This window comes from Scyliorhinus torazame, chromosome 1 (genome assembly GCF_047496885.1).
Source record: "Scyliorhinus torazame isolate Kashiwa2021f chromosome 1, sScyTor2.1, whole genome shotgun sequence".
NCBI lineage: Eukaryota > Metazoa > Chordata > Chondrichthyes > Carcharhiniformes > Scyliorhinidae > Scyliorhinus > Scyliorhinus torazame.
In genome coordinates this window covers 110,217,412-110,242,688 of record NC_092707.1, presented here as the reverse complement: position 1 = coordinate 110,242,688, position 25,277 = coordinate 110,217,412, and the positions used below count along the sequence as shown (strand labels likewise).

General features: G+C 44.3%; 1 protein-coding gene across 1 annotated transcript in view; it reads left to right on the top strand.

The window, feature by feature from the left end:
* The window catches only part of LOC140410916 (breakpoint cluster region protein), a 464,596-nt gene that overhangs the window by 285,905 nt on the left and 153,414 nt on the right, over positions 1-25,277 (top strand). The window contains exons 11-16 of the mRNA XM_072499748.1: positions 672-791; positions 1,599-1,674; positions 5,848-5,952; positions 7,544-7,618; positions 14,343-14,440; positions 20,585-20,716. Coding sequence (XP_072355849.1) covers positions 672-791; positions 1,599-1,674; positions 5,848-5,952; positions 7,544-7,618; positions 14,343-14,440; positions 20,585-20,716 — 606 coding nt within the window. The remainder of the gene's footprint in view (positions 1-671; positions 792-1,598; positions 1,675-5,847; positions 5,953-7,543; positions 7,619-14,342; positions 14,441-20,584; positions 20,717-25,277) is intronic.

Here is a 25,277-nt window from a genome sequence, read left to right as displayed (position 1 = left end):
AGGCGGGGTGGTAATGAGCAGAGCCAGGGGGCTGGGGAGGGGCTTGTAGGTGGAGATGCAGGGTGTTGTGAGGAGATGATGTTGTGTGTGTGTGTGGGGGGGGGGGGGGGGGGGGGGGGGGGGGGGCGTGAGAAGTGACAGGGCTGGAGGTACCAGCGTGGAGATCCCAGGGGTGCTAGGACTAGCCCTAAATAAATCCTCACAAATGACAGTTTGACTAAAGGACCATCACCCCAAATTTATACTCCGACAGGACCATCCGCTCCCCCAAAGCCATTTTTGGTAAATTGCAACTTCCGGATTTGAATGTAAGTCAACTCCTTGAAGGATGTGATTCTGTTGCAGCCCTCAGTAGCCGCTAACCCCTCAGTGTTCACTATTTGGAGCACAAGATCTGTGCCATTATTACCATACCAGCACCATTCTGTGGTGTATGTTGAATAGTGACCATTACTGCTGCAATATTACCCATTAATTTCAGAGGATAGTGGCATTACCAGCTGAGTGATTTTATATTATATGCCGTGTGATAAATGAAATGAAGGGAGAGAGGTTCTTGATGTCGAGTGGGATTCATAAGCTTCAGTTGCAGTAAAATTTTCACCATCTATATCGCGTTATAATGTTGCAGCTCTGAAAGCACTGATCTCAGTTTTCTGCTTTTTGTTCAGAGAGCCAATAAAGGCAGCAAAGTGATTGAACGGCTGAAAAAGAAGCTATCAGAACAAGAATCCCTATTATTGCTGATGTCTCCAAACATGGCTTTCAGAGTACATAATCGACATGGCAAGGTGAGTGTCACCACGTCCAATCACTGGGTTTGTATGTCCCAAACCTGTTATCCACATTGGCTGGGACATCCTAAAAATGTTGAATGGTTTTGAATAGGAATCAAGATGGTACATTCCACACAATGTCTGGTTGTTAAGCAGTTAACCTATTCACTATCTTTCCACCAAACTGTCCACAAGAAGGTCCTGAAATAAAGATGATGTAATTTTCATCTTTGGGGCTGAAGCACCAGGCCTCCACATAATGCCTTCACCACAGTGTAGTATTCAGGTGTTCAGGGCTGTGTGCGACTGGAGAAACAGATCCTCCAAAATGATGATGGAAGAGAGAGTCACACAACTTGAGGCTGCAAAGGCGAAAGCTGGTGGCCTAGACTCTATAATACTTGTAGTCTGGTACATCTGCAAATAGTTACGTCCAATAAAACAGTTATTGTTCAGATATCTTTATGTCTCCGCAAACAGGATTCTACACAGCAAGTATGATTGAAGTCAGAAACACAGCATTTTGTAGGCACAGCATAAATCCCATTACTCCGGGGTTCAACCCACTGCAGCATGATTTCTTAAAATGTCACATTTCAAAATGATTGATAGTCTGGGCTTGGAACCTCTTGAATGTGTGTCCACAGCAAACAAATTTGGACTAAATTAAATTTTGACAGCCAAGATGACCAGGAAAGAATATGGAGAATAATTCCAAATAATGCTGTTAAACCTGTATTCGATAATGTTGATAAATTGTGCTGTTAATTTGAGGATGACTTAATGAAACGTTTACATGGTAAGTCTGTTCCCTATCTGTAGAGCTATGTATTCCTGATATCATCAGATTACGAGAGGGCTGAATGGAGAGAAATCATTCGAGAACAGCAGAAGAAATGTAAGTGATTTAATTTCCTTTCTGTTAAGATGTTGGACAGAGTCTACAATACAACTCTGCAAGCTTCCCATTAGCCCGTAAATAAAGCACTTGCGGTATAGCACAAAAATGTTGTGGTAGACTCAATTGTTTTCAGAGTTAAATTCATAATATTACAACGCTAAATTTGTTTATAAAAGATTAACTCTCAAGATTGCACACAGGATTTATTTCTGCTACCAATGTAGAATGTATCAGCCTTAGAATGTGAATTGAATTGTTTACTATTCATACAAAAGCAGACGCATTGTGTTGGATTCTCCGTTTTTGGGACTATGCCCCCACGCCGGAGTCAAAACGGCAGAGTTTTATTCCTGAAAATCCTGGATTAAAGGGACACAAATTCACAGCCTTGCAGGGGGCCAGCAGGGACCCCGGAATAAATCTCGCAGCTTTTGCCGCAGATACGGGCTCCCGCACTTCCTCCGGCGGCCGCGCCGTGCTCCATGGTGGACTCGGACCGCGGAGGTAGATCCACAAAGGAGAAGCCCCCCCCACCCCGATCAGCCGCCCGCCCGACCCTCAACCCCTGCACAAGCATTCTGCGGCAACCTATACAGCCCCCTGCTGGCCTCCGATCTGCCTGCCCCCAACCAGGGCGGTCGTGGACTGAGTCCACAGCCGCCACGCGAGTATCCTGACCAGCTGGACCAGGTTAGTTCCACACCGTCGCGACTTCGGCCGGTCGGGGACGGAGGATTGCTGAGCTGGCTTCTGGCAACGGCCCCAGGCGACGCGACTTACTCCCCGGTGACGCCACTTTTCGGTGCCCGGAGAATTGACGAACTGGCGCCGGTCCCGATTTCCACGTCAAACTGGATTCTCCGCCCCGACACCGGCTGCGATTTCGGAATCTAACCCGTTATTTTTTACTCCAGCCATCACAAGTTGTTACATAGAAAATAGGAGCAGGAGGAGGCCATTTGGCCCTTCGAGCCTGCTCTGCCATTCATTATGATCATGACTAATCATCCAACTCAATCTAATCCCGCCTTCTCCCCTTATCCTTTGATCCCCTTTGCCCTAAGTGCTATATCTAACTGCTTCTTGAAAACATAAAATGTTTTGGCCTCAACTACTTCCTGTGGTAACAAATTCCACGGGCTCACCACTCTCTGGATGAAGAAATTTCTCCTCATCTCTGTCCTAAATGGTCCATCCCATATCCTCAGACTGTGACCCCTGGTTCTGGAAACACCTCCCATCGCGAACATCCTTCCTACATCTACCCTGTCCAGCCCTATTTTCCCCTGAGAGGTCATTCCCTCAACAGCATCCAAAGCGTATATCTGTTTTGCAGGGGAATGGCCGCAGGATATTCCTGCACTGTCTGCCTAGCTCTTTTGCTCTGCCTAGTGGTCATCCATTCTCTTCCTGCCTGTGGAGTCTGAGCCTACAGTGCGACCACCTCTCTAAATGTGCTATCCACGATACTCTATTGTGTGAGGATGACTTCCTGCTGCACAAGCTAATCCAGGAGGGTGTTCTATTTTGTTGTTTTCTTTCTCTCTCCACCAGTGCTGCCTGACCTGAATATTTCCACCACTTCCCATTTTTATTTCAGATTTGCAGCATACACACCACTTTGTCATTCTAGTCAATTTACACCAAACAGGTTTATCAGGGCTGGGACGCACTCTTAAACCATGTCAAGTGAAGCTTAACGTCTGTGTACAGTTCTGGTCTGTATGTTATAAAAGGATATAAAGATCCTGGGAAGATGCAAGAAAGATTCACAAGGATGATACCAGAAATTATAAAGACTGAACAGGCTGGGCTCTTTTCTCAAAAAAGAGAAGGCTGTTGGGTGACCTGATAGGGGTCTTCAAGGCGCCGAAATAATTTAATAGGGTTAATGTAGAGATGTTTCTGCTTTTGGGAGAGATAAGAACTAGGGGAACATGAATATAAGATGGTCAATAATGAATCAGTCGGGAATTCAGGAAAAATGTCTTTAACCAGAGAAAGAAGGGAATGTGGAAAACAGTATCACAGAGAGTGGTTGAGTTCAAAATCATGGATCAATTTATAGGGAAGCTGAATATACACATGAGGGAGAAAGCAATTGGAAGTATATTTTGTCGGGTGAGATGAAGAAAGGTGGGAGAAGGCTCATGTGGAGCATAAACAACTGCGTGGACCTGTTGGCCGAACATTGTTTCTCAGCTGTAAATTCTATTTATTGCGACATATAAGGCTCAGGGCAGCAACTCTGGTTGACTGCATGGGCAGAGCGTATGAGAAAGACAGTCACATGCATATTCACAATCACCTCTTTCTCATTAAATTCCTCTAGTTCTTTCCTCACTATCTTCCTCTCTTTACCTTGCCCTTCCCTTTCTCCAACCCCTCTTCCCTCTATCCCCGTTTCCTTCACTTTTCCCATCCACGTTCCTTCAACCTTTTCCCGACCTCCCCCTTTCCGCCCCTTCCCATTTTCCGCCCCTTCCCATTTTCCATCCTCTCCCCTTTCCAACCCTCTTCACCCTTTCTGTCCCTCTCACCTTTTCCGTCCTCCACTTTACACTCCTCTATCCCTCCATTCACTCTCACCCTCCCCCTCCATTCACTCTCACCCCCCCCTTTTCCCTCTCAACCCCCTTTCCCTCTTGCTCACTTTTCCTCTTCTCTCCTGCATAATCCCCCTCTCTCTTTTTACGCCATTCCTCTCTCTCTCTTTCTCTCTCTCTTCCCCCTCTCTCTCTCTCTTCCCCCATCTCTCTCTCTCTCTCTCTCGTCGCCCTCCCTTCCTCCACTCTAACCCCCTTGCCCCTCTCTCTTACCCTTTACCTTCTCACTCTCTTACTCTCCCCATCACCCCATATTCTATTTTATATTTAGTTGTGGGAATGTTATTAAAACCCCTGGGTTCAAATACATAGTTTGTCTGCTAAAACTGTGATTAAGGGATCATAAAGGTGAGGTAATCATTGATTTTAACTATTTACTTGTTTACAGAAAGATGGCTAATGGAATATTGTTTATAGTTTTAGGAGGTTCTTTCAGCTGTGGATAATTTATGAGGGATTGTGTCCCTTTTAACTAAGCAGGCAATGGACATCTTAGTTGGAGAAGACTGGAGAATGCCTTATGCTTGGGATGCAGGTGATATAATTAATGGGAGGAGTTAGGTTTGTCTGTAGTTTGGCAATTTGCCATGGGATTTGAGTCTGACCAGGTCAAAGTATTTTCAGGTTGTTCCTGAAAGCGTCTCTCTCTCTCTCTTCAAAGATCTGCACAGATGAGCAACTAATCCTGATTGCTAACTTTATTCAAAAGTGGCGTTTGAATTGTATTTGGTTGTTTAATTGGAATATAAATCCCGAAAGACGTGCTGTTGGGTAATTTGGACATTCTGAATTCTCCCTCCGTGTCCCCAAACAGGCGCCAGAACGTGGCGACTAGGGGTTTTTCACAGTAACTTCATTGCAGTGTTAACTTGTGAAATAAAGATTATTATTGTTATTACAATGGCAGGTGTAGATTATGAGTTAATGGTTTTTTTTCCTTTTATTTAAGAACTGTTTTAATTGGAAAGTTATTACTGTGTTGCTAATGTGATTTTTTATGTGTTTAAATTAAAGTTGTTGGGATTCCCGTACGCGCAGTCCCAATATCTCTTTCTCCCTTGCACGTCTTGCTCTCCCCCTCTCTCTCTCTCTCTCCCCACTGTTCTTTCCCTTTCTCCCTTCTCTCTCACTCTTAACTTATTCATTCTTCCTCCCTCTTCCCTCTAACCCCCTCTCTCTCATTGTTATTGTCATGCATGAAGGCACACCCTAACAGCAATTGACACCTCCAACAAGAAATATTTGGGAAATTAAAAGTAAAGTATTGACTGAAATTCTAAAGAATTCTTAGGAACGCAAAGAGTTTTAATGTTCAACAAGGAGGAATGATTCAATCATACATATTTGATTTCTCAAAATGCTTCTTACTCCCTTTTCTATCCAGAAATGTTATAGTCTTTTGGACTCCATTATATTGTCCTCTTCATTGGCCTTTCCTCGTCTACGTTTGAGGTCTTTGTCAACATTGTATTATACTATGATACTTCTAAAAAATAAAAACACAGCCCTACTTCTAATGATGCATTTTCAGTACAATAACAGAAATGTTTTTCTTTTGTTGTAGGTTTTAAGAGTTTTTCCCTTACCTCTGTTGAACTACAGATGCTCACAAATTCATGTGTGAAGCTGCAAACCGTCCACAACATTCCATTAACTATCAATAAAGAAGGTAAGCAGCACCAAATGTCTTTGTAATATCCTGAACATGGCTTTGAATGAGATGTTTCCAGATGCGTTCTGTCAGGTTTTCTCTTACCAAGTAATTTAAAAGATTGAAATAAGTATTCAGCCTACTGGGTCATACAGTGCTTATGTTCCACACAAGTCTCCTCCCAATCTTCTAGAGTCCTACTGCAGATACTTAAACACAAAAGTCTGATGTCTGGAGCAGTATCGGCTGCTTGAGTGTCTTTCCTTTATTCCTGGAGATGGGCCATCAATATGTTAATTGACCTATAATTTCAGCTCTGTCTGGGAGCTGTCTTTCCAATATGCATACAGGTTCTGTGCCTGCTTGCTTTCCTAACATTGTCCACAGTTCCCTACAGTCTTTGTGAGCGTCCACTTTGTATTCTGGAAGTGGGCATCCCAGATGGCTACACAAGTTTTAACAAAGACCTAATTCCTCAAACGTTCTATAGTGAATTTGCTTTATCCATACTATGTTGGTGTTATTCAGAAAGATGAATAAGACTTTGGCTCTGCAGTGGTTAAAATGTAACATGCAAAGTCTGGAACATACAGAAGTGACACTTATGGATATAACATAAATGCAAATAACATATGGATAGCATAGAATTTTACAGAGCAGAAGGAGGCCATTCAGCCTATCGAGTCTGCACCGGTTCTTGGAAAGAGCACCCCACCCAAGGTCAACACCGCCACCCTATCCCCATAACCCAGTAACCCCACCCAACACCAAGGGCAATGTTGGACACTAAGGGTAATTTATCATGGCCAATCCACCTAACCCGCACATCTTTGGACTGTGGGAGGAAACCGGAGCACCCGGAGGAAACCCACGCACACACGGGGAGGATGTGCAGACTCCGCACAGACAGTGACCCAAGCCAGAATCGAGCCTGGGACCCTGGAGCTGTGAAGCAATTGTGCTATCCACAAATCTACCGTGCTGCCCCGGATAGTTATATTGCATTCTTAAACAAATGTTAACAGTCGTTGGCACAGTTGCTTCACAGAGCCAGGGACCCGGGTTCAATTCTGGCCTTGGGTAACTGTCTTCTCCCCGTGTCTGTGTGGGTTTCCTCCGGGTAATCCGGTTTCCACCCACAACCCAAAGATGTGCAGGTTGGGTGCGGATTGACCATGCTAAATTTCCCCTTGGTGACCAGGGATATGCGGGTTAAGTGGGTACGGGATTTCAGGGATAGGGTGGGAGTCTGGTTAGGGTGCTCTTTCAGCTGGTGCAGACTTGATGGGCTGAATGGCCTCCTTCTGCATTGTAGGGATTCTATGATATGCATAGCACACATATCCTAACATTGAGACTAATGTGAAATTCATAAATATTTCTGATTGATTGTTGTATAGCTGTCTCTGGAGGCTTTTTAATCCTGACTTTGTTTAAATACACATCCTGAAAAGAACTAGTTACTTTTGACAATCAACCGTTTCCCGGCAAATCACTCACACAAAATGGATTTATGTCTTCAAGTAATAATGATAAGAGCTAATTACAGTGGTACATCTATCTGCTGCTGACTATACAATTCACCACACTGTTGCTTTGCTGCTCACAGATGACGAATCTCCTGGCCTGTATGGGTTTCTGAACGTAATCGTCCACTCAGCGACTGGATTCAAACAGATATCGAGTAAGTCAATAAACATTTACTGTTGCTCATGTTCAGTCAAAGAACAAAGAACAAAGAAAAGTATAGCACAGGAACAGGCCCTTTGGCCCTCCAAGCCTGCGCAGACCATACTGCCCGTCTAAACTAAATTCTTCTACACTTCCGTATCCGTATCCCTCTATTCCCATCCTATTTATGTATTTGTCAAGATGCCCCTTAAACGTCACTATCGTCCCTGCTTCCACCACCTCCTCCGGCAGCGTGTTCCAGGCACCCACTACCCTCTGTGTAAAAAAACTTACCTCGTACATCTCCTCTAAACCTTGCCCCTCGCACCTTAAACCTATGTCCCCTAGTAACTGACTCCTCTACCCTGGGAAAAAGTCTCTGACTATCCACTCTGTCTATGCCCCTCATAATTTTGTAGACCTCTTATCAGGTCGCCCCTCAACCTCCTTCGTTCCAGTGAGAACAAACCAAATTTATTCAACCTCTCCTCATAGCTAATGCCCTCCATACCAGGCAACATCCTGGTAAATCTCTTCTTTTTTTTTCTTTTTTTAAAATATAAATTTAGTGTCCCCAATTAATTTTTTCCAATTAAGGGACAATTTAGCATGGTCAATCCACCTACCCTGCACATCTTTGGATTGTGGGGGCGAAACCCACGCAAACACGAGGTGAATGTGCAAACTCCACACGGACAGTGACCCAGAGCCGGGATCGAACCTGGGACCTCAACGCCATGAGGCAGCAGTGCTACTCACTGCGCCACTGTGCTGCCCTGTAAATCTCTTCTGCACCCTCTCTAAAACCTCCACGTCCTTCTGGTAGTGTGGCGACCAGAATTGAACACTATACTCCAAGTGTGGCCGAACTAAGGTTCTATACAGCTGCAACATGACTTGCCAATTTTCTAAGCCCCGGCCAATGAAGGCAAGCATGCCGTATGCCTTCTTGACTACCTTCTCCACCTGTGTTGCCCCTTTCAGTGACCTGTGGACCTGTACACCAAGATCTCTCTGACTGTCAATACTCTTGAGGGTTCTACCATTCACTGTATATTCCCTACCTGTATTGGACCTTCCAAAATGTTTGTGAACTCTGAGCTTTCTTTGTTAGTTTTACAGTACACATGATTGTGACTTGGACATCTGGAAAAAGAATCAATTGGAAATTATGAAAGGCAGTAAATAGGAAATAATGGTTAACATAAGTGTAAGTTGGCTTTTTGATTACGAATGGCATCACAGACAAATCTAGTTCTATCCTCATTTCCATTTTCCAATAGGTTCCCAAGATGATACTTTGGAACACAAATTCTTAAAATGTAACCCCTTGAAAGCCTGGTTATGAGGTGGGTTGGTAAGAGGTGTTGTAATTGTAGCATTGGCTCTCGTTGTGATCTTGGCTGAGAGCAGAGACCAGGAATCAAATCTTTGTCTTAATGGTACACCAGATAGTGCATTTCCTCACTTGAAGCATTGGGAAAGCTAATGTTCAATCCTTATATTGCCAATAACCATCATTTATTGTTCAGAGTCACACGATTGTTACAGCACAGAAGAGGTATTTGGCCCATCGTTGGCCCACTGGCTGTCTGAATGAGCAATGCACTCATGCCTTCCCCAAACTTCTCCCCATAACCTTGCACATTCTTCATCTTCAGCTAATAATCCATCTTTCTTGAATGCCTCATTTGAATATGCCCCCACCATACTCTCAGACAATGCATTACAAATCTTAACCACTTCTTGTATGAAAGCATTTCTCCTCGTATCTCCATTAGTTCTTTTGTCAATTATCTTAAATCTGTCTCCTCGCATTCTTAATCATTAAAATTAATCTAGGCATTTACAGTCACGCAGCAGTAATGAAAGAGTTGGGGATATATTGTTGCTGAACAGTTTTGGTGGGCTGAAGGATACGGTTAGATTGCTGGAAGGCACCTAATTGAGATGGTGTTATATCAATTAGAGATTGAGCTATGATCTAATTATTAGATGAGTGGGATTGGACATGGCTACATGAGACAAAAATAATCTGAAAGGAGATGTTTTTTTAAATACAGAAAGCTTAAAAAAGTGGAAAACAAAGCATTGGCAGCCTTATGTGGGAATTTAAGTTCAGTACAATATTACAGACCCAGCAGACGAATGGCTTTCAGCTTTCATCTTACAGCTGTTGTCCACCTTATGTAGGCTTGTTAGAGGAGATTTAAATGAATCCTGCGTCTGATCCCGTGCAGTGCCTATGACTGGAGACCTGTGAGCAGGGAAAGCAGCAGAGAGGCTCTTCAACCAAACAGATTGAAGAATTCTCATTGAGGCGTGCGGACTGCAAAGCAAGAAGTAAATAGTTGGAAATATAAATTACATTTAAATTATTGTACTGAAAGATTAGGACATTAATGAGGATATAGAGACACTAGAGAGAGGAAACACCAGACAGAAAATATTCTTTCGGGCGATCTGGACGTCGTTGACAAGGCCAGCATTTGCTACCCATCCCTAATTGCCCTTGAATTGAGTGGCTTGCTTGCCATTTAAGAGGTTACTTAAGAATCAACCACATTGCTGTAGGCCAGACCAGCTTCCCTGGATCACGGATCCAGTGACATTATTACTATGCTAACATGCAATTTACAGTGCAGAAGGAAGCCATTTGTGTCTGCACCGGTCCTTGAAAGTTTGAGAATGTGAAACTTATACCACAGAGAGTGGCTGAGGTTAAAAATATCGATGCATTTAAGGACAGGTTAGATAATCACATGACTGAGAAGGTAATTGGATTATGATAGAACCAACACATTATTTCACCATATCCCTCAATCCTTTTTCTCTCCAGAAACAACTGACTTCAGTGGTCTTTTTTTTCTTCTTTCTTTTAACATTGTAGTTTTTCTTTCTTTGGTATTTTCGCTGAGTGGAGCGGAAGAGAGACCAGGATATGAGTCAATGTTCAAGCCCTGCACTAGAGACTTGAAAACGCAATCTATCTATGCTGACACTCCTACGCAGTACTGAGGGAGTGCTGCATAGGTCAAAGTTTCCACTTTCAGATGAGACATTAAAACATGGCCCTGTCTGCCTCCTCAAGTAGACATAGTAGATCATGGTAGATCCCATGACATGATTTTGAAGAACAGGGACTTTCTCCCCAATGTACTGGATAATATTTATCCCTCAATCAACACTGAAAAACACAAATGGTTAGTGTGCAGAAATTGACTAGCACATTTCCATACATTAAAACAGAGACTACACTTCAGACAAGTACTTCATTGGCTGTAAATCATTTAGGGATATCCTGAGGTTGTGAATGTGCTATATTATTGTAAGTGTTAAAAGGTTGCTACATAAGTACAAATCTGTGTCCCTTTTTCTTTACCACCAAGTCTTTCGATTATGTTTCATGGATTTCAAGGAATTTACAGTGCTAAAGGAGGCCATTTGGCCCGTCGAGTCTACACCAGCCCTTGAAAGAGTACCTTACTTACACCCACACCTTCACCCTATCCCCGTAACCTCACCTAACCTTTGTACACATAGGGGCAATTTAGCATGGCCAATCCACCTAACCTGCATATCTTTGGACTGTGGGAGGAAACTGGAGCACCAGAGGAAACCCACGCAGACACGGGGAGAACGTGCAGACTCCGCACAGACAGTGACTCAAGCAGCAATCGGGCCTTCGACCCTGGCGCTGTGAAGCTGGCCACACGGTGGATCCTGGAACTTAGAGCCACTTAGTTCACATTCCCACTGTAATATTCCTTCTCAGTACTTTGCATTCCCTTTATATTTACTTTACCTGTTCCCTGATGTTTCCTTGGATTGCCACCTTGCCATGGTGGAAAGGCTTGAACGTTCCGTTGATCGCAAGAGCAATGCCGTAGGGAGAATTCGGCTCCTGGCAGGGTCACCCATGATGGTACGGTCGGAGGAGAGGAACCACACAAAGCACAATTCTAAACAAGTCCTCAACAATGAATCAGGTGGAAAATGCTTGTATGTTATCAACGGTTGCGATGGCAAACCAAGCCTGCAGCAGTAGGGAGATCCCCAGTCATCGAGGTTCCCTTGCCACTTGAACTGGACCTCTGTCAAGAACCGTGTGTCTGTTGATGAGCAATGGTACATCAATGTTAAAAAATGTCCCGTACCAGGCATCTACCTAGAGGAAACCACCACACAACCCAAGAGACCTACTTGGAGGAACCTCCTGATTGGAGGAACACAATTCTTTGAGGATACCCGATGGAAAGAGGAGGCCCGGAAAAAGAGCCTGAGAAAGGAATACCAGTGATACCGAGTCCAAGAACCGATCCCACCTCCCGGAAATGCCTGCCAAGTGTGTGGTCAAAGATGTCACTCTAGGATTGGGCTCAAACAGCCATGCAAGAACCCACAGAACCCATAACCAGTAACTCGGAGTTTCTTAGGTGGACAATCATACTCGTTAGCAAGTAATCACCAAAGAAGATGTTCAAATCTTTCCCCTTCCATAAGAACACAAGAAATAACGTGAAAACATAAGAAATAGAGCAGGAATAGACCATACAGCCCATCGAGCCTGCTCCGCCATTTAGTATGATGATGGCTGATCTTCAGCTTTAACTCTACTTTTCCACCCGCTCCTCATATCCCTTGATTCCATAGAATCAAATGTCTGTTATTCACAGTTTAAGTATCTTCAATAATGGTGCATCCACAACGCTCTGAAGTAGAGAATTCCTAAGATTTACAACCCTTTGCGTGAAAAACATTCTCATCATCACAGTCCTACATAATGCCCCTTTATCCTTCGACTCTTCCCCCATGTTTTAGAATCCCTATCTCAATATCTACCATGACAATCCCAGAATCTTGAATGTTTCAATGAGATCACTTTGCATTTGTCTAAATTCCAGAGAATATATACCCAATTTACTCGGCCTCTCATTGGACAACCCTCTCATCCCAGGGACCAATCTAGTGAACCTTGTCTGTACCACCTCCAATGTAAGTCTATCTCTTGTTAAATGTAGAGACCAAAACTGGACACAGTATTCCTGATGTGGCCTCACTAAAGCACTGTACAATTACAGCAAGACTTCCTTATTCTTGTACTCCAAACCCTTTATAAAACGGGGGCTGGTTTAGCACAGTGGGCTAAACAGCTGGCTTGTAATGCAGAACAGGGCAGCAGCACAGGTTCAATTCCCGCACTGGCCTCCCCGAACAGGCGGCGGAATGTGGCGACTAGGGGCTTTTCACACTAACTTCATTGAAGCCTACTCGTGACAATAAGCGATTATTATTATTATTATTATTATTATTATTATTAAAGGCCAACGTTCCATTTTTTTCTTAATTGCTTGCTATACCTGCTATAGCTTGTCTTCCTAATTACTTGTTGTGAGCCTGCAACCTGCATTTCCAACTTGCCCGGCTCCACTTGAAGCAAGACACCAACTTCCCCTCCTAATGTTTGTAGGAGAAGGCCAGTTTCTTCATGACTTGTGGTTCACGGCACCTAAGGGAATCGTAAACAATAGTCTAGCTGCAGGAGTCTTTTGCAGGATATCTTTAAACGGTCTTACCCTGCCTTTCCACCCGCCCCAAGGGCCCCTCATATTTTCTACGCCAATACCTAGCACTTGCATGACCATTCACCCCGTATATACTCTGTATAGAACCCTATAGTAACTATGGCATGTGGAGAAAAGCTTAGAAACAGCCATTCATTTTTTAAAAAAAATTTAGAGTACCCAATTCATTTTTGTACCAATTATGGGGCAATTTAGCATGGCCAAATCACATACCCTGCACATCTTTTTTGGATTGTAGGGGTGAGACCCACCAGACACGGGAAATTGTGCAAACTCCACTCAGACAGTGACCCGAGGCCGAGATCAAACCCGGGTCCTCGGCGTGGCGAGGCAGCAGTGCTAACTACTACGCCACCGTGTCGCCCCTAAAAACAGCCATTCATAATTTTCTTAAAACGCTGCTGTGACCACAACTTCATTAACGTATCCCTCGACCAGATGTTTAAAGTATCAATAGCAGAAACCTCAAGCATTTTACACCTTTCCATCGTGTGTGAGTAGACGTTGAGTCATTGACAAAATAAATCGAAGAAAAAAAGCTGTCAGTTGATCAACAACTCCCTTGTGTACAGCTTGTTCAACAAACTAATGGGAGTCTGGGCTCAACCAACTATGCATAATAAGGCGTGGCCGTCAAGTGATATGTAAACCGTTGGAATCTAGGGTTGGAAGGATGATAGAAATACAATATGATTTAAACCTTTTGCTTTTAAAGACTGGTTCAGTGACTATCAATAGGCTGTTCCAATCCTGTGCAATCCTCTTTCTATGGCCTTAGAACACTGCATTACATGGTGGAGAGAGAAATTGAATTAGGTAATTGCATCTACTAATGGGTTTGGACAGCCATTGTCTTTGGAACTTGTGCAATTGCTGCAGGCAGTTGAAGAGAAAATTCCGAGACTACTGAAATTGGTGACAGGCTTTTATTTTCCCCGAGGAGTTAGCTGTTTGACAGCAAGAGAGGATGGTGTATGATGTTGTACTGTAGAATAGGCAAAAAGAGAATTGTTGGGCCAGACTTGCTTGGCTCTAGTTTCTGCAGCTCATTCCACCGGCTATGTATTTTTTTCATTTTAACATGCAGAGCTTCTTATCTAGATGTCTCACAAAGTTATTACCTATACATTTGTTTCTCCTGTTTTTGAACAGATTTGTACTGTACATTAGAAGTAGATTCATTTGGCTACTTTGTTAACAAGGCAAAGACGAGAGTCTACAGGGATACAATGGAACCAAACTGGAATGAGGTGGGTTTTCATGCTGCACATCTTGGACCCTTGTTCATATTAACCTACTATACCATCTGACTGCAGTGGCATTTATGCAGTTTTATTCTGTTTTCCAGGCTGGAAGACAGGCTGGTAACCTGCTCTCCGATAGTATTAACTTTGTGACTGTCTTTCTAATGCTTGATTGGGAAATAGGACCATTCATCTTTTGAGTTTTCGCTGCCTCACAGTGAGGAAACATTGTGTTCCAATCTGCATGTTCCCTGGAGAATTTACCTACCGTTTGCTGAACTAATGCTGTCTGATAAGACTGCGATTCAGTGCAGTGGTTGGTCTGACAACTCAGAAGCTCCCAAATTGACAGCTTAGAAAACGTACTATGTGGATTGAACCCTGGGTCTGTTTTGTGTCAGCACATCACAGTCATTGACTCTCTGCAATTGTATTCAGTGCATCTAGGCTAGGGAGGGTTAAAATTAGACGAGGCTCTTGTGACTGACCATTGTCCATTCTGCTTTCCTCTCCCTCCAGTGATCAAATTTCCAGCACTTTTGTATGAATAATTTGTTTTTTTGGAACAATGTACAGGTCTTGGTGATGGGAGGGGACACCCAGGTTCTTTCTGAAAATTGAAAAGAGAAATGGGGTACCATAGAAATGATACAGCATAGAAGGGGTCATTTGGCCCATCTTGTCCATGCCGACCAAGGTGAGAGTGACTGCCCTTGACATCAAGGCAGCATTTAACCGAGTATGGCATCAAGCAGCCAGAGCTAAACTGGAGTCAATGGGAATCAGGAGGGGAAATTCTTTGCTGGTTGGAGTCATACCTGGCACAAAGGAAGATAGTTGGAGGTCAATCATCTCAGTTCCACAACATCATGCAGGATTCCTCATGGTCGTGTCCTAGGCTCAACCATCTTCAGCTGCTTCACCAATGACCTCCCTTCCATCATAAGGTCAGAAGTGGGGATACTTGGCAATGACTGGATTGGAATAGATTTGTTTATTGGCACATGTGCCGAGGTACAGTGAAAAGTATTGTTCTGCGTACAGCTCAAACAGATCATTCCGTGCATGAAAATAAAATACATAATAGGGCAACATAAAATACACAATGTAAATACATAGACACAGGCATTGGGTGAAGCATACAGGGGCGTAGTACTACTCAGTAGAGAAGATATGTGAAGAGATCAGATCAGTCCATCAGTCTATGAGAGGGTCGTTTAGGAGTCTGATAACAGCATTGATTGCACAATGTTCAGCACCATTCGCGACTCCTCAGATAATGAAGCAGTCCATGTCCAAATGCAGCAGGACTTGGGTTGACAAGTGGCAAGTTCCATTCGTGCCACACAAGTGCCGGGCAATGACCATCTTCTACAAGAGAAGATCTAGCCATTGCCCCTTGACATTCAATGGCATTGCCATTGCTGAATCCTCCACAATCAACATCCTGGGGTTTACAATTGATCAGAGACTGAACTGGACTAGCCATATTAATACTGTGACTACCAGGGCAGGTCAAAGGCTACAAAACCAACTGACCCCCCCCCCACAAAAGCCTGAACACCACCCATGAGGCACAAGTCAGGAGTGTAGTGGAATACTCTCCACTTGCCTGGATGAGTGCAGTTCCAACAACACTCAAGATGGTTGTGGTGGTTGGAGACACCATCTTGGATAAGGCAGCCAGCTTGATTGCTCCCCTTTCCACAAACATTCAAACCCTCCACCATTGATGAACAGTAGCAGCCGTATGTACCATCTACAAGATACATTGCAGTAACTCGTCATGGTAGATTAGACTACCTTCCAAACCCACGACCACTACCTTGTAGAAGGACAAGAGCAGCAGATACCTAGGAACCACACAATATGGAGGTTCATCTTCAAGTAGGGCAGCACGGTAGCACAAGTGATTAGCACTGTGGCTTCACAGCGCCAGGGTCCCAAGTTCGATTCCCCGCTGGGTCACTGTCTGTGCGGAGTTTGCACGTTCTCCCCGTGTCCGCGTGGGTTTCCTCCGGGTGCTCCGGTTTCCTCCCACAGTCCAAAAGACGTGCAGGTTAGGTGGATTGGCCATGCTAAATTACCCGTAGTGTCCATAAGGGTTGGGAGGGGTTATTGGGTTGCGGGGATAAGGTGGAAGTGAGGGATTAATGTGGGTCGGTGCAGACTCGATGGGCCGAATGGCCTCCTTCTGCACTGTATGTTCTATGTAATCTATGTAAAAGTCACTCACCACCTTGACTTGGAAATATATCGCCATTCCGTCACTGTAACTGGGGCAAAATCCTGGAACTCCATCGCTAACAGCATAGTGGGTGTATCTACACCTGAAGGACTGCAGCGGTTCAAGAAGGTAACTCACCACCACCTTCTGAAGGGCAACTAGGGATGGGCAATAAATTCTGACCTAACCAGTGACGCCCACATCCTGTAAATTAATGATTTTTCAAAACCCGTAGGCACCCAGATGCTCTTTCTAATCCCATCTTCCTGCACACGACCCATAGCCCTGCAGTTTACAGCATTCGAGGTACAGATCCACGTACAACCCCAAACTCTCCAACTAAAACAGAAAATGCTGAACAATCTCAGAAGGTCTGACAGCCTCTGTGGAGAGAGAACAAAACTAACGTTTCATGTCTGGATGACTCTTTGTCACAGCTAGAGAGAACCGAAAATAGGATGAGATTTATACTGTTGATATGGGGGAGGGGGGGATGCGTGGATCAGTGGGGCTGGATAGAGGGCCAAGGATAAGTGGAAATAGACAAAGATGTCATGGACAAAATGACAAAGGTAATGTAGATGGTAGTGATAATGACTAAGAAGGGTTCTGATAGTGTCACATTAAGAGATCATAATGGTTAATGGCAGAACAAAGGTAAGCAGTGTGTCAAAGGGCAACTAGGTACAGGGAACAGATGGCACAATGGGCTGGGGGGACAGTGGTGGGGGAAAAACAGATTGATGGAAGAAATGAAAATAAATTGATAGAAATAAATATGGGATGAAGGTGGAGGAGAGAGTTCACAGTCAGAAATTGTTGAACTTGAATGTTAAATCCAAAAAGCTGCAACGTGCCTAATCAGAAGATGAGGTGCTGTTTTTCCAGTTTGTGTTGGGCTTCACTGGAACATTGCAGCAGGCTATGGCCAGACATCAAAGCAGGACGGTGGGTTAAAATGGCAAACCGCAGTAAAGTCTGGGTCCTGCTTGAGAATGGACCGAAGGTGTTCTGCAAAGCGGTCACTCAGTCTACGTTTAGCAACTCCAATGTCTGGTAGACCACATTGGGAGCAACGAATGCAATAGACCTCTCCAATTTTTCCTTGAAGCTACAATTCTCCAGCGCTGGCAACATTGTAGTAAATCTTCTCTGCACTCTCTCCCAGAGCAATTACGTCCTTCCTGTAATGTGGTGACCAAAACTGCGCACAATACTCGAATTGTGGCCTCACCAGTGTCTTGCATAGTACCATCATTATATCACTACTTTAGTATTATATATCCTTGCCAATGAAGGAGAGCATTCCATATGCCTTCTTACAACCTTATCTACCTGTACTGCTACCTTTCGGGACCTATGCACTTGCAAGCCAAGATCTTACACTTCAACCCCTCAGTAAATTTTTATTGTGCATCCCCGTTTGACGACCTTAAACGCATTACCGTACACTTTTCAGAGTTGAACTGCATCTGTCAATTACCTGTCCACTCCATCTCTATAACTTTGGAGCTTACAGCTATCATTTACACTATCCAACTTTTGTGTCGTCTACAAATTTCCCAATCGTGGTCCCACGTTCAAGTCCAAATCCAAATCATTAATATATAAAACAAATAGCAGGGATCTCAACACCAAAACCTAAGGAATGCAGTGAAACAACTTTCCATTTGCAAGTGGAACCATCGTCCATTACCCTTTGTTTCCTTTTACTAAGCCAACTTTGGATCCAATTTCTCACATTATCCTGTATCTCATGGGCTTTTGCTTTTTTGACCAGGAGTGATATTGTGAATAGTAAGACCATATTTGGATAAGGAGATTGTGCTGAATGAAGAAAACCAGTTTAAAAATCATCCTTCATGGTCCTATTTGTCTTTTTCAGGCTTATTCTTCCCATTATATTCGCAGACATATAATGTGTACCTTGACTTTAAAATGTACTTTTCCTTCGCCTGTACAATGTTACAAGAAGGAGATTTAAAGAAAGCGCTAATGCAACTTTTTATATATTACTTGAAATATTTTTACTTTTTATGACTTGAAGTGTTATGATTCCTGTAGATACAAAATCTTTATAAACATATATGAATTTTCCAGTGACTGATGGCAAGAACCTTGCAATGGTATCTCAAAAGGAAGTCAGTGCCTTCAATCGACGTGGGTCAGGGAAAAAAGGGGAGTATAAAAATGCTGGCACCTGACCAGTTTGCACCAGTCAACCTTAAACCAAAACAGCAGTAGGGAAGCACTAGAAGTAAAAAGAGGTAAATACAGGACAACAAATCAGCCAGAAATAAAGGAAGATAAAAAGCTTCATAGACCGAGTTGTATTTTGAACATTTACTATTATCATGATTGAATTACTCCCTTCAATTGTTTAATGCTCTGGTTTCATTAACTTAAACGACAGTGTTACGAACAAGGATTGGCTGAGAACTGAAATCTTTGTACCCTTTCCTTTACCGTTCATAATCAGTGTCGTGTTAGAGAGAGAGACTTGTGTGTTTCCTAGCTTCCAGAGTTTAAATAACTGCAGAAAGTTTTTATGGGTTAAATAAGGAGGATTATTTATTCATGCATTCACCCTGGATGTCTAAATGCTACATCACTCACTCAGCACTCACTCAAGTATATACACACACACATACACTGGCCCACGCATTCATGGTCAAGAGAAATCACAGTTATAGGGAACAGTGCTTTTTAATATTGTGGCTCCAAGAGCACGTATGAGGCTGAGAATTCTGTGGAGAGTAACTCACCTGATCCATATCTTCAAGGCACAGGTCAGGAGCGTGATGGAATACTCCCCACTTGCCTGGATAAGTGCAGCTCATATAATGCTCAAGGTGCTCGACATTATCCAGGACAAATCAGCCGAGTTAATTGGCACCCCATCCACCACCTTAAACATTCAGTTCCTCAACAACAACGCACAGTGGTATCATTGTGTACTACTTACAAGATGCACTGCAGCAACTTGTCAAGCCTTGTTCAAAACCTTCCAAACCCATAGCCTCTATCACCTGAGGGACAAGTGCGGCGGGAACACGGGAGCACCCCTACTTGCAAGTTCCTCTCCAACTTCGAACAATATCACTGTTCCTTCACTGTTGCTGGGTCAAAATCCTGGAAGTCCTTTCCGAACTTCACTATGAGTTACCTAAGCCACTAAACTGTGGTGATTCAAGAAGACAACCATCTTCTCATGGACAAATGCTTTGGCAACCAATGCCGGCAATCACCGCAATCCATCAAACAACGAAACAAAAGGTGTTGAGCTGTTGCTAGGGCAGAATTTGTCAGTGCCAGTCAACATCCCATTCCTTGGCCAAGTAGCCATTATTCATGGGTTAACCTTGACATGAAATGCCAGGAGCTATTTAATCACAGAAGCTGAGCATAATCATATCATTCAACACAGGTGAGCAGTGAATAGTACAAACATTGACCCAGAAGTCCCTTGGAGGCAAATTGTAGCTTACCTGCCATTATTCCAATTGTGCAGAAACTCAGCAACAACCCTGGGATATTCTTGTTCTGCATGACTCCGCTGTTCACGGAGTGAACCCATTGATTATTATGGGAACCTTCCACATTTTGTGTTTTTCCTTAATTGCAAAGAGTGCAGTTTTCAAAGCCAGCAAGTTTGTTTCTTAGGTCATATTGTCATCAAATGGAGATGAAATTGGTACCCCATTTATTTTTACCATGAGTCCGCTCTGTCAGTAATGTCACCGATGGTCTAGCAACAATGCAACCCAGTTCAACACCATGATGACATGAAAATTGATATTTCCACTAGAACATCAAATAAAATTGTGGTGAACATATGATTTGAATAGGAAAATAGTAGGAACCGTTTACTCACTTCCACCTTCCAAACCTCAGCTTTAACTGTTATGATTTTCTTTTTGCAGGAATTTGAGATAGAACTGGAAGGATCTCAGACTCTAAGAATTCTATGTTATGAAAAATGCTACAACAAAACAAAACTCACCAAAGAAGATGCTGAAATTACTGATAAAATCATGGGGAAAGGACAGATTCAGGTAAGACGATCACAAAAGTGTGATTCTTTGAAAGATTTAGTGCGTCAAGTAGAAATCCAGGGGTGGATTTTCCGAGGCATTGGGGGCCTGTCTCAGGAGGAAGTCTGGCCTTAGAGAGTTATCGGCCAATCAGGTTGGCCGGCAGCTCTGTAGTCCCACCAGCACCATCGGGAAAGTTGGTACTTTCTGGGATGTCAGGCAGTCCCACAACGCCAAGGAGTCAATGCAAGTTCAGAGTTTTGAAGAGGTGAGTAGCAGGGCCAGGTACAAGAGACTAGGGGAGAGGGTTAAAGGAAGGTAGTGATCTTTGAGAGGGGGTGCATCCAATGTGTTCAGGGAGCCTACAAAGGCTTCAGTAGGCTCAAGGACAGCTTGCTGCCTGACACATCGTCATCGTCCCCCATACAATTTCAGACAGGTCCGGGCAGGCAGGTAGGCCATATGCTGGATTTCATGTGGCCCTGCACCTTCAAAACTACTGGTGGGGGAAGCGTAAAATCCATGCCCCAGATTCTCTCAGCATTTGCACGGTTATTAGTTTAACCTGCATTTTCTTTTAACTCATATTTGGAACTGCCAATGACAGGAAGCTTGAATGGTTAGGTTACGAAATGTTACTTAACAGTTTCTAATTTTTGTCATTACAAATTATTTCCAACTCTATTAGTTTCACCCTGAGTATTTAAGTTTTCAGTTTTTGATGTGGAAATGTAATGGCTGCTTTAATGGTTTGCTGTAAAAGCCTTGAGTCCTGTGACCGGAAAATTAGCATAGTTTAAAAAGTTAAAATTAGTAAGGGGATCTGAAAAGTCATTTTTGATACTTGAGCTATCTAGAACCTTAAAATGAATTAGTTTTACTGCATTGTGACAATTCAAAATATTATTTTTTTGGAAAAATATTTTTATTGGAGTTTTATCACAATATCAAACTTTACACAAGACCGAGCAAGCCGAGAAAAAAGAGTAAACAACAACAATCAAAATGGCATATTATTTACAGGTTGTCACAACATCTGTGACCCTAGTCCCTACAGTCGCGTTTCCTTATTTACAATGGTATACCTACAAGGAATGTTGTATTTATAATTATAGAGATTGGGAGAGTTATGTTATACCCTACGGTTTTGAGAGTGATAAGCTTGCTGTACTGCTTCCTCGATTTCTTACATGTGAGAGGGGCCTTTGTCCATCCTGGCGTAGGCACCCCCCCCCCCCCCCCCCGGTGTCAAGTGCGTATTCCCCATTATTCTCAGCAGCTCCCTCCCATGTCCTCAATCCCCTCCAGTCTGACCCCCCCCCCTCCTCCTCCCTAGTTGCTGGCTATGAATAGGTCCTCAAAGAGGTTGACAAACTTTCTCCTTGTGTGTGGTATCTCTCCTCGGACCCCTGATTGAGAATTTTTTCTTTTCAGGCTTTAGGAATTCAGCCAGGTCTGAGAGCCAATTCGAGGCCCTGGGGGGGGGGGGGGGTGCTGCTGACTTGCACCCCAGCAGAAGTTTCCACAAGGCGATCAGAGAGGCGAAGGCCAGGGCGTCTGCCCCTTTCTCAGCTCTGGCTGCTCGGACACCCCAAAGCCGCCACAAATCGACATGGCTCCATCTTAACCCCCACAACCCTGAGCATGGCCTCGAAGAAGGCTATCCAGAACTCGTTGAGTCTGGGGCAGGACCAGAATATGTGGGTATGGTTGACCGGGCCCTCCTGACACTGCTCGCACTTGTCCTCCACCTCTGGGAAGAATCCGCTCATCCGTCACCTTGAGCTGCACCAGGCTTAGCCTTGCACACGAGGAGGTGGAGTTGACCCTGTGCAGCGCCTCAATCCAGAGTCCTCCCCCTATCTCCACGCCCAGTTCCTCCACCATGTCCGTTGCGTATCATCCAGTGGCGTCCTGATCTCTTCTTTGAGTCGTCCGTGTATGTCCCCACATTTGTCTTCACACAGCCAGTCCAGCACTACCATTTGTTCTAGAAGCGTGCGTACGGATAACTGGGGGAATGTCTTGGTCTCCTTACGGAGAAAGTCGTGCAGCTGCAAGTACCGAAGCTTATTCCCCTTCAGGAGTTGGAGCTTCTCCGACATATCCCCCAGCGTCGCTCTCCTATTGTCCAAGTACATGTTCTTCACCCTCCGGATCCTTCTGTCCTTCTTCCAAGCCCTAAATGTGGCATCTATCTTCGCCGGGACAAACGTATGGTTGTTGCAGATGGGGGCTGCATAAAGATATCACCAGGTTTGAGGTGGCGCCTGAACTGGTTACAGGTTTTTAATGTAGCTACGACCACCAGAGTGTGTGTGTGGTGGGGAGCCAGGAGTGGGGAGCCGGTCTGTGCCCGGAAAGATATCCCTGTGCAGGAGGCCTCCTCCATTTGGACCCATTCCGCCTCCGGCTCCTTCAGCCACCCCCTCAGCCTCTCTGCATCTGCCGCTCAGTGGTAGAATAGCAGGTTTGGCAGAGCCAGGCCTCCCACATGTCACCCTCTCTGCAAGATGGCTTTTCATACCCTAAGGCCTTCTGCCCCCAAACAAGGCCACAATTAGCTGATCAACCCTGGTGAAGAAGGATTTGGAGATGAAGATCGGAAGTGATCTAAATATGAAGAGGAACCTGGGCAACATGTTCATTTAGATCGTCTGTATCTTTCCCGCTACAAGAGGGGGAGCAACTCCTATCTTTGTAGGTCCCTCTTTGCCTCCTCCACCAGGCTGGAGAGGCTCCAATTCATAGAATCATAAAATTTACAGTGCAGAAAGAGGCCATTCGGCCCATCGGCTCAACACTGGCCCTTGAGAAAGCACCCGACTGAAACCCACAACTCCACCCGATCCCCGTAACCCAGTAATCCCACCCACCATTGCACACTAAGGGGGCAATTTAGCTTGGCCAATCCACCTAACCTGCACATCTTTGGACTGTGGGAGGAAACCGGAGCACCCGTGACTGGTGGAGCTATGTATCCAGCCTCCATGGTTGGATCCAGTTCTTCTCCAATTTTATAATAAGGCACGTGGTCACAGATTATGATCGAGGAGTATTCAGCCCTCACTACTGCTCACTACTCCTTGAAGCACTATTTTCCCAATGATGTAAAAGTCTATCGGTGAGCCAGCCTAGTGCATGTGGAAGGAGAAGGAGAACTCTTTTCTCTCAGGTGGTTGAACCTCCATGGGTCTACTCCCCCTCCCCATCTGCTCCATAACGGTGTTTAGCTCTCAAACCATTCCTGTTTTGGCTCTCTCCCTGGAGTTGGATCTGTCCATTTTGGGGTCTTGCACGCAATTAAAGTCAACCCTCATCATGAGTCCGCGGTGTCTAGGTCAGGTATTTCAGCCATAGTTTTCTTGACGAACTCTGTGTTGTCCCAATTCAGGATGTATATATTTACCCCTGGGTCCGTAGCTGTATTCATCGCTGTGAATGCTACAGTCCTGCTAACTAACATGACCATCTCCCTTGCCCTGGTGTCGAAACAAATATGAAACATTTGTCCTACCCAGCCCTTCCTTACCCGCAGTCAGTTCTTCCCTCTTAGAAGCGTCTCTTATGCGTCTCTTATTGGAAGGCTACATCCACCCTCGGGCTTTTGAGATGGGCGAGGACTCTGGATATTTTTACCGGCCCATTGAGGCCTCTCAAGTTAATTGTAGCTATTGTGATCCCACCCTTCCCGTTCTTGTGGGGTCAGCCATATTCACCCTGTTCGCTTGAGCCTGCCCTTGCTCTCGGGCCATTCAAGATGGCTGTTGTCTGCTTCCTCATTTACATTGACGTCGTGTGCAACCAGCCTTCGGCCTCACCCACCTGCTCCCTGCCACCTACGCCCCCAACCCTGCGTGGCAGGGGGACCTGCTGGAATTCTTGACTCTTGAGAAGGTCAAATGTGAACTGAGGGGAAGTGTCGAAGAAATTATAAGCCAGCACTTCGTGTTTTCGCCAAAGGTCCTTTAATTAAACACGAAGTTCGTGGGGGGGTTGGAGAGACCACAGACATACCAATTGTCCCCGCTTTACAGAGGTAAAGGCAGGCAATTTATTTGATACAGTAAGCAATATCTAGGACAGAAAGCATTCTTTAGATTAGCAAGAGACAGAAAACCGAGCAGGCCGGAGTTAGATTTTAATAACAGGCCTTGGGTTCCTTGCCAAAGAAAAATAATAATTGTATGCTGCCAGCAAAACAATGTGCAGCTGTATGCTTGTTTACATTGTATGACCTTCTGACTATTTCATACAAAACTCTTGACTGAAATAAGACTAAATATTCATCATGCTTTGCCAAGTGCCTATTTCCATGAAATATAGGCAAGCAGCTGGTTAGAATGAATACAGGGTATTGAGGCAACTAATCTGCCAATTAAAGTCCCTTCTACAGGAAGGATGGAGGGGTTCTACAATTCATGGATGTTATTCATTATGTACTTTCGAGAATTGGATTACATCGAACATTGGGGGTGTTGCTGGGAGGTTGTGGGGAGGGGATCTATGTGTGTTAATGGTGACTATGGGTGATTCCTGGCTCCTTTTTGTCATTTGTTAACATGCGGACTAATATTTGGGG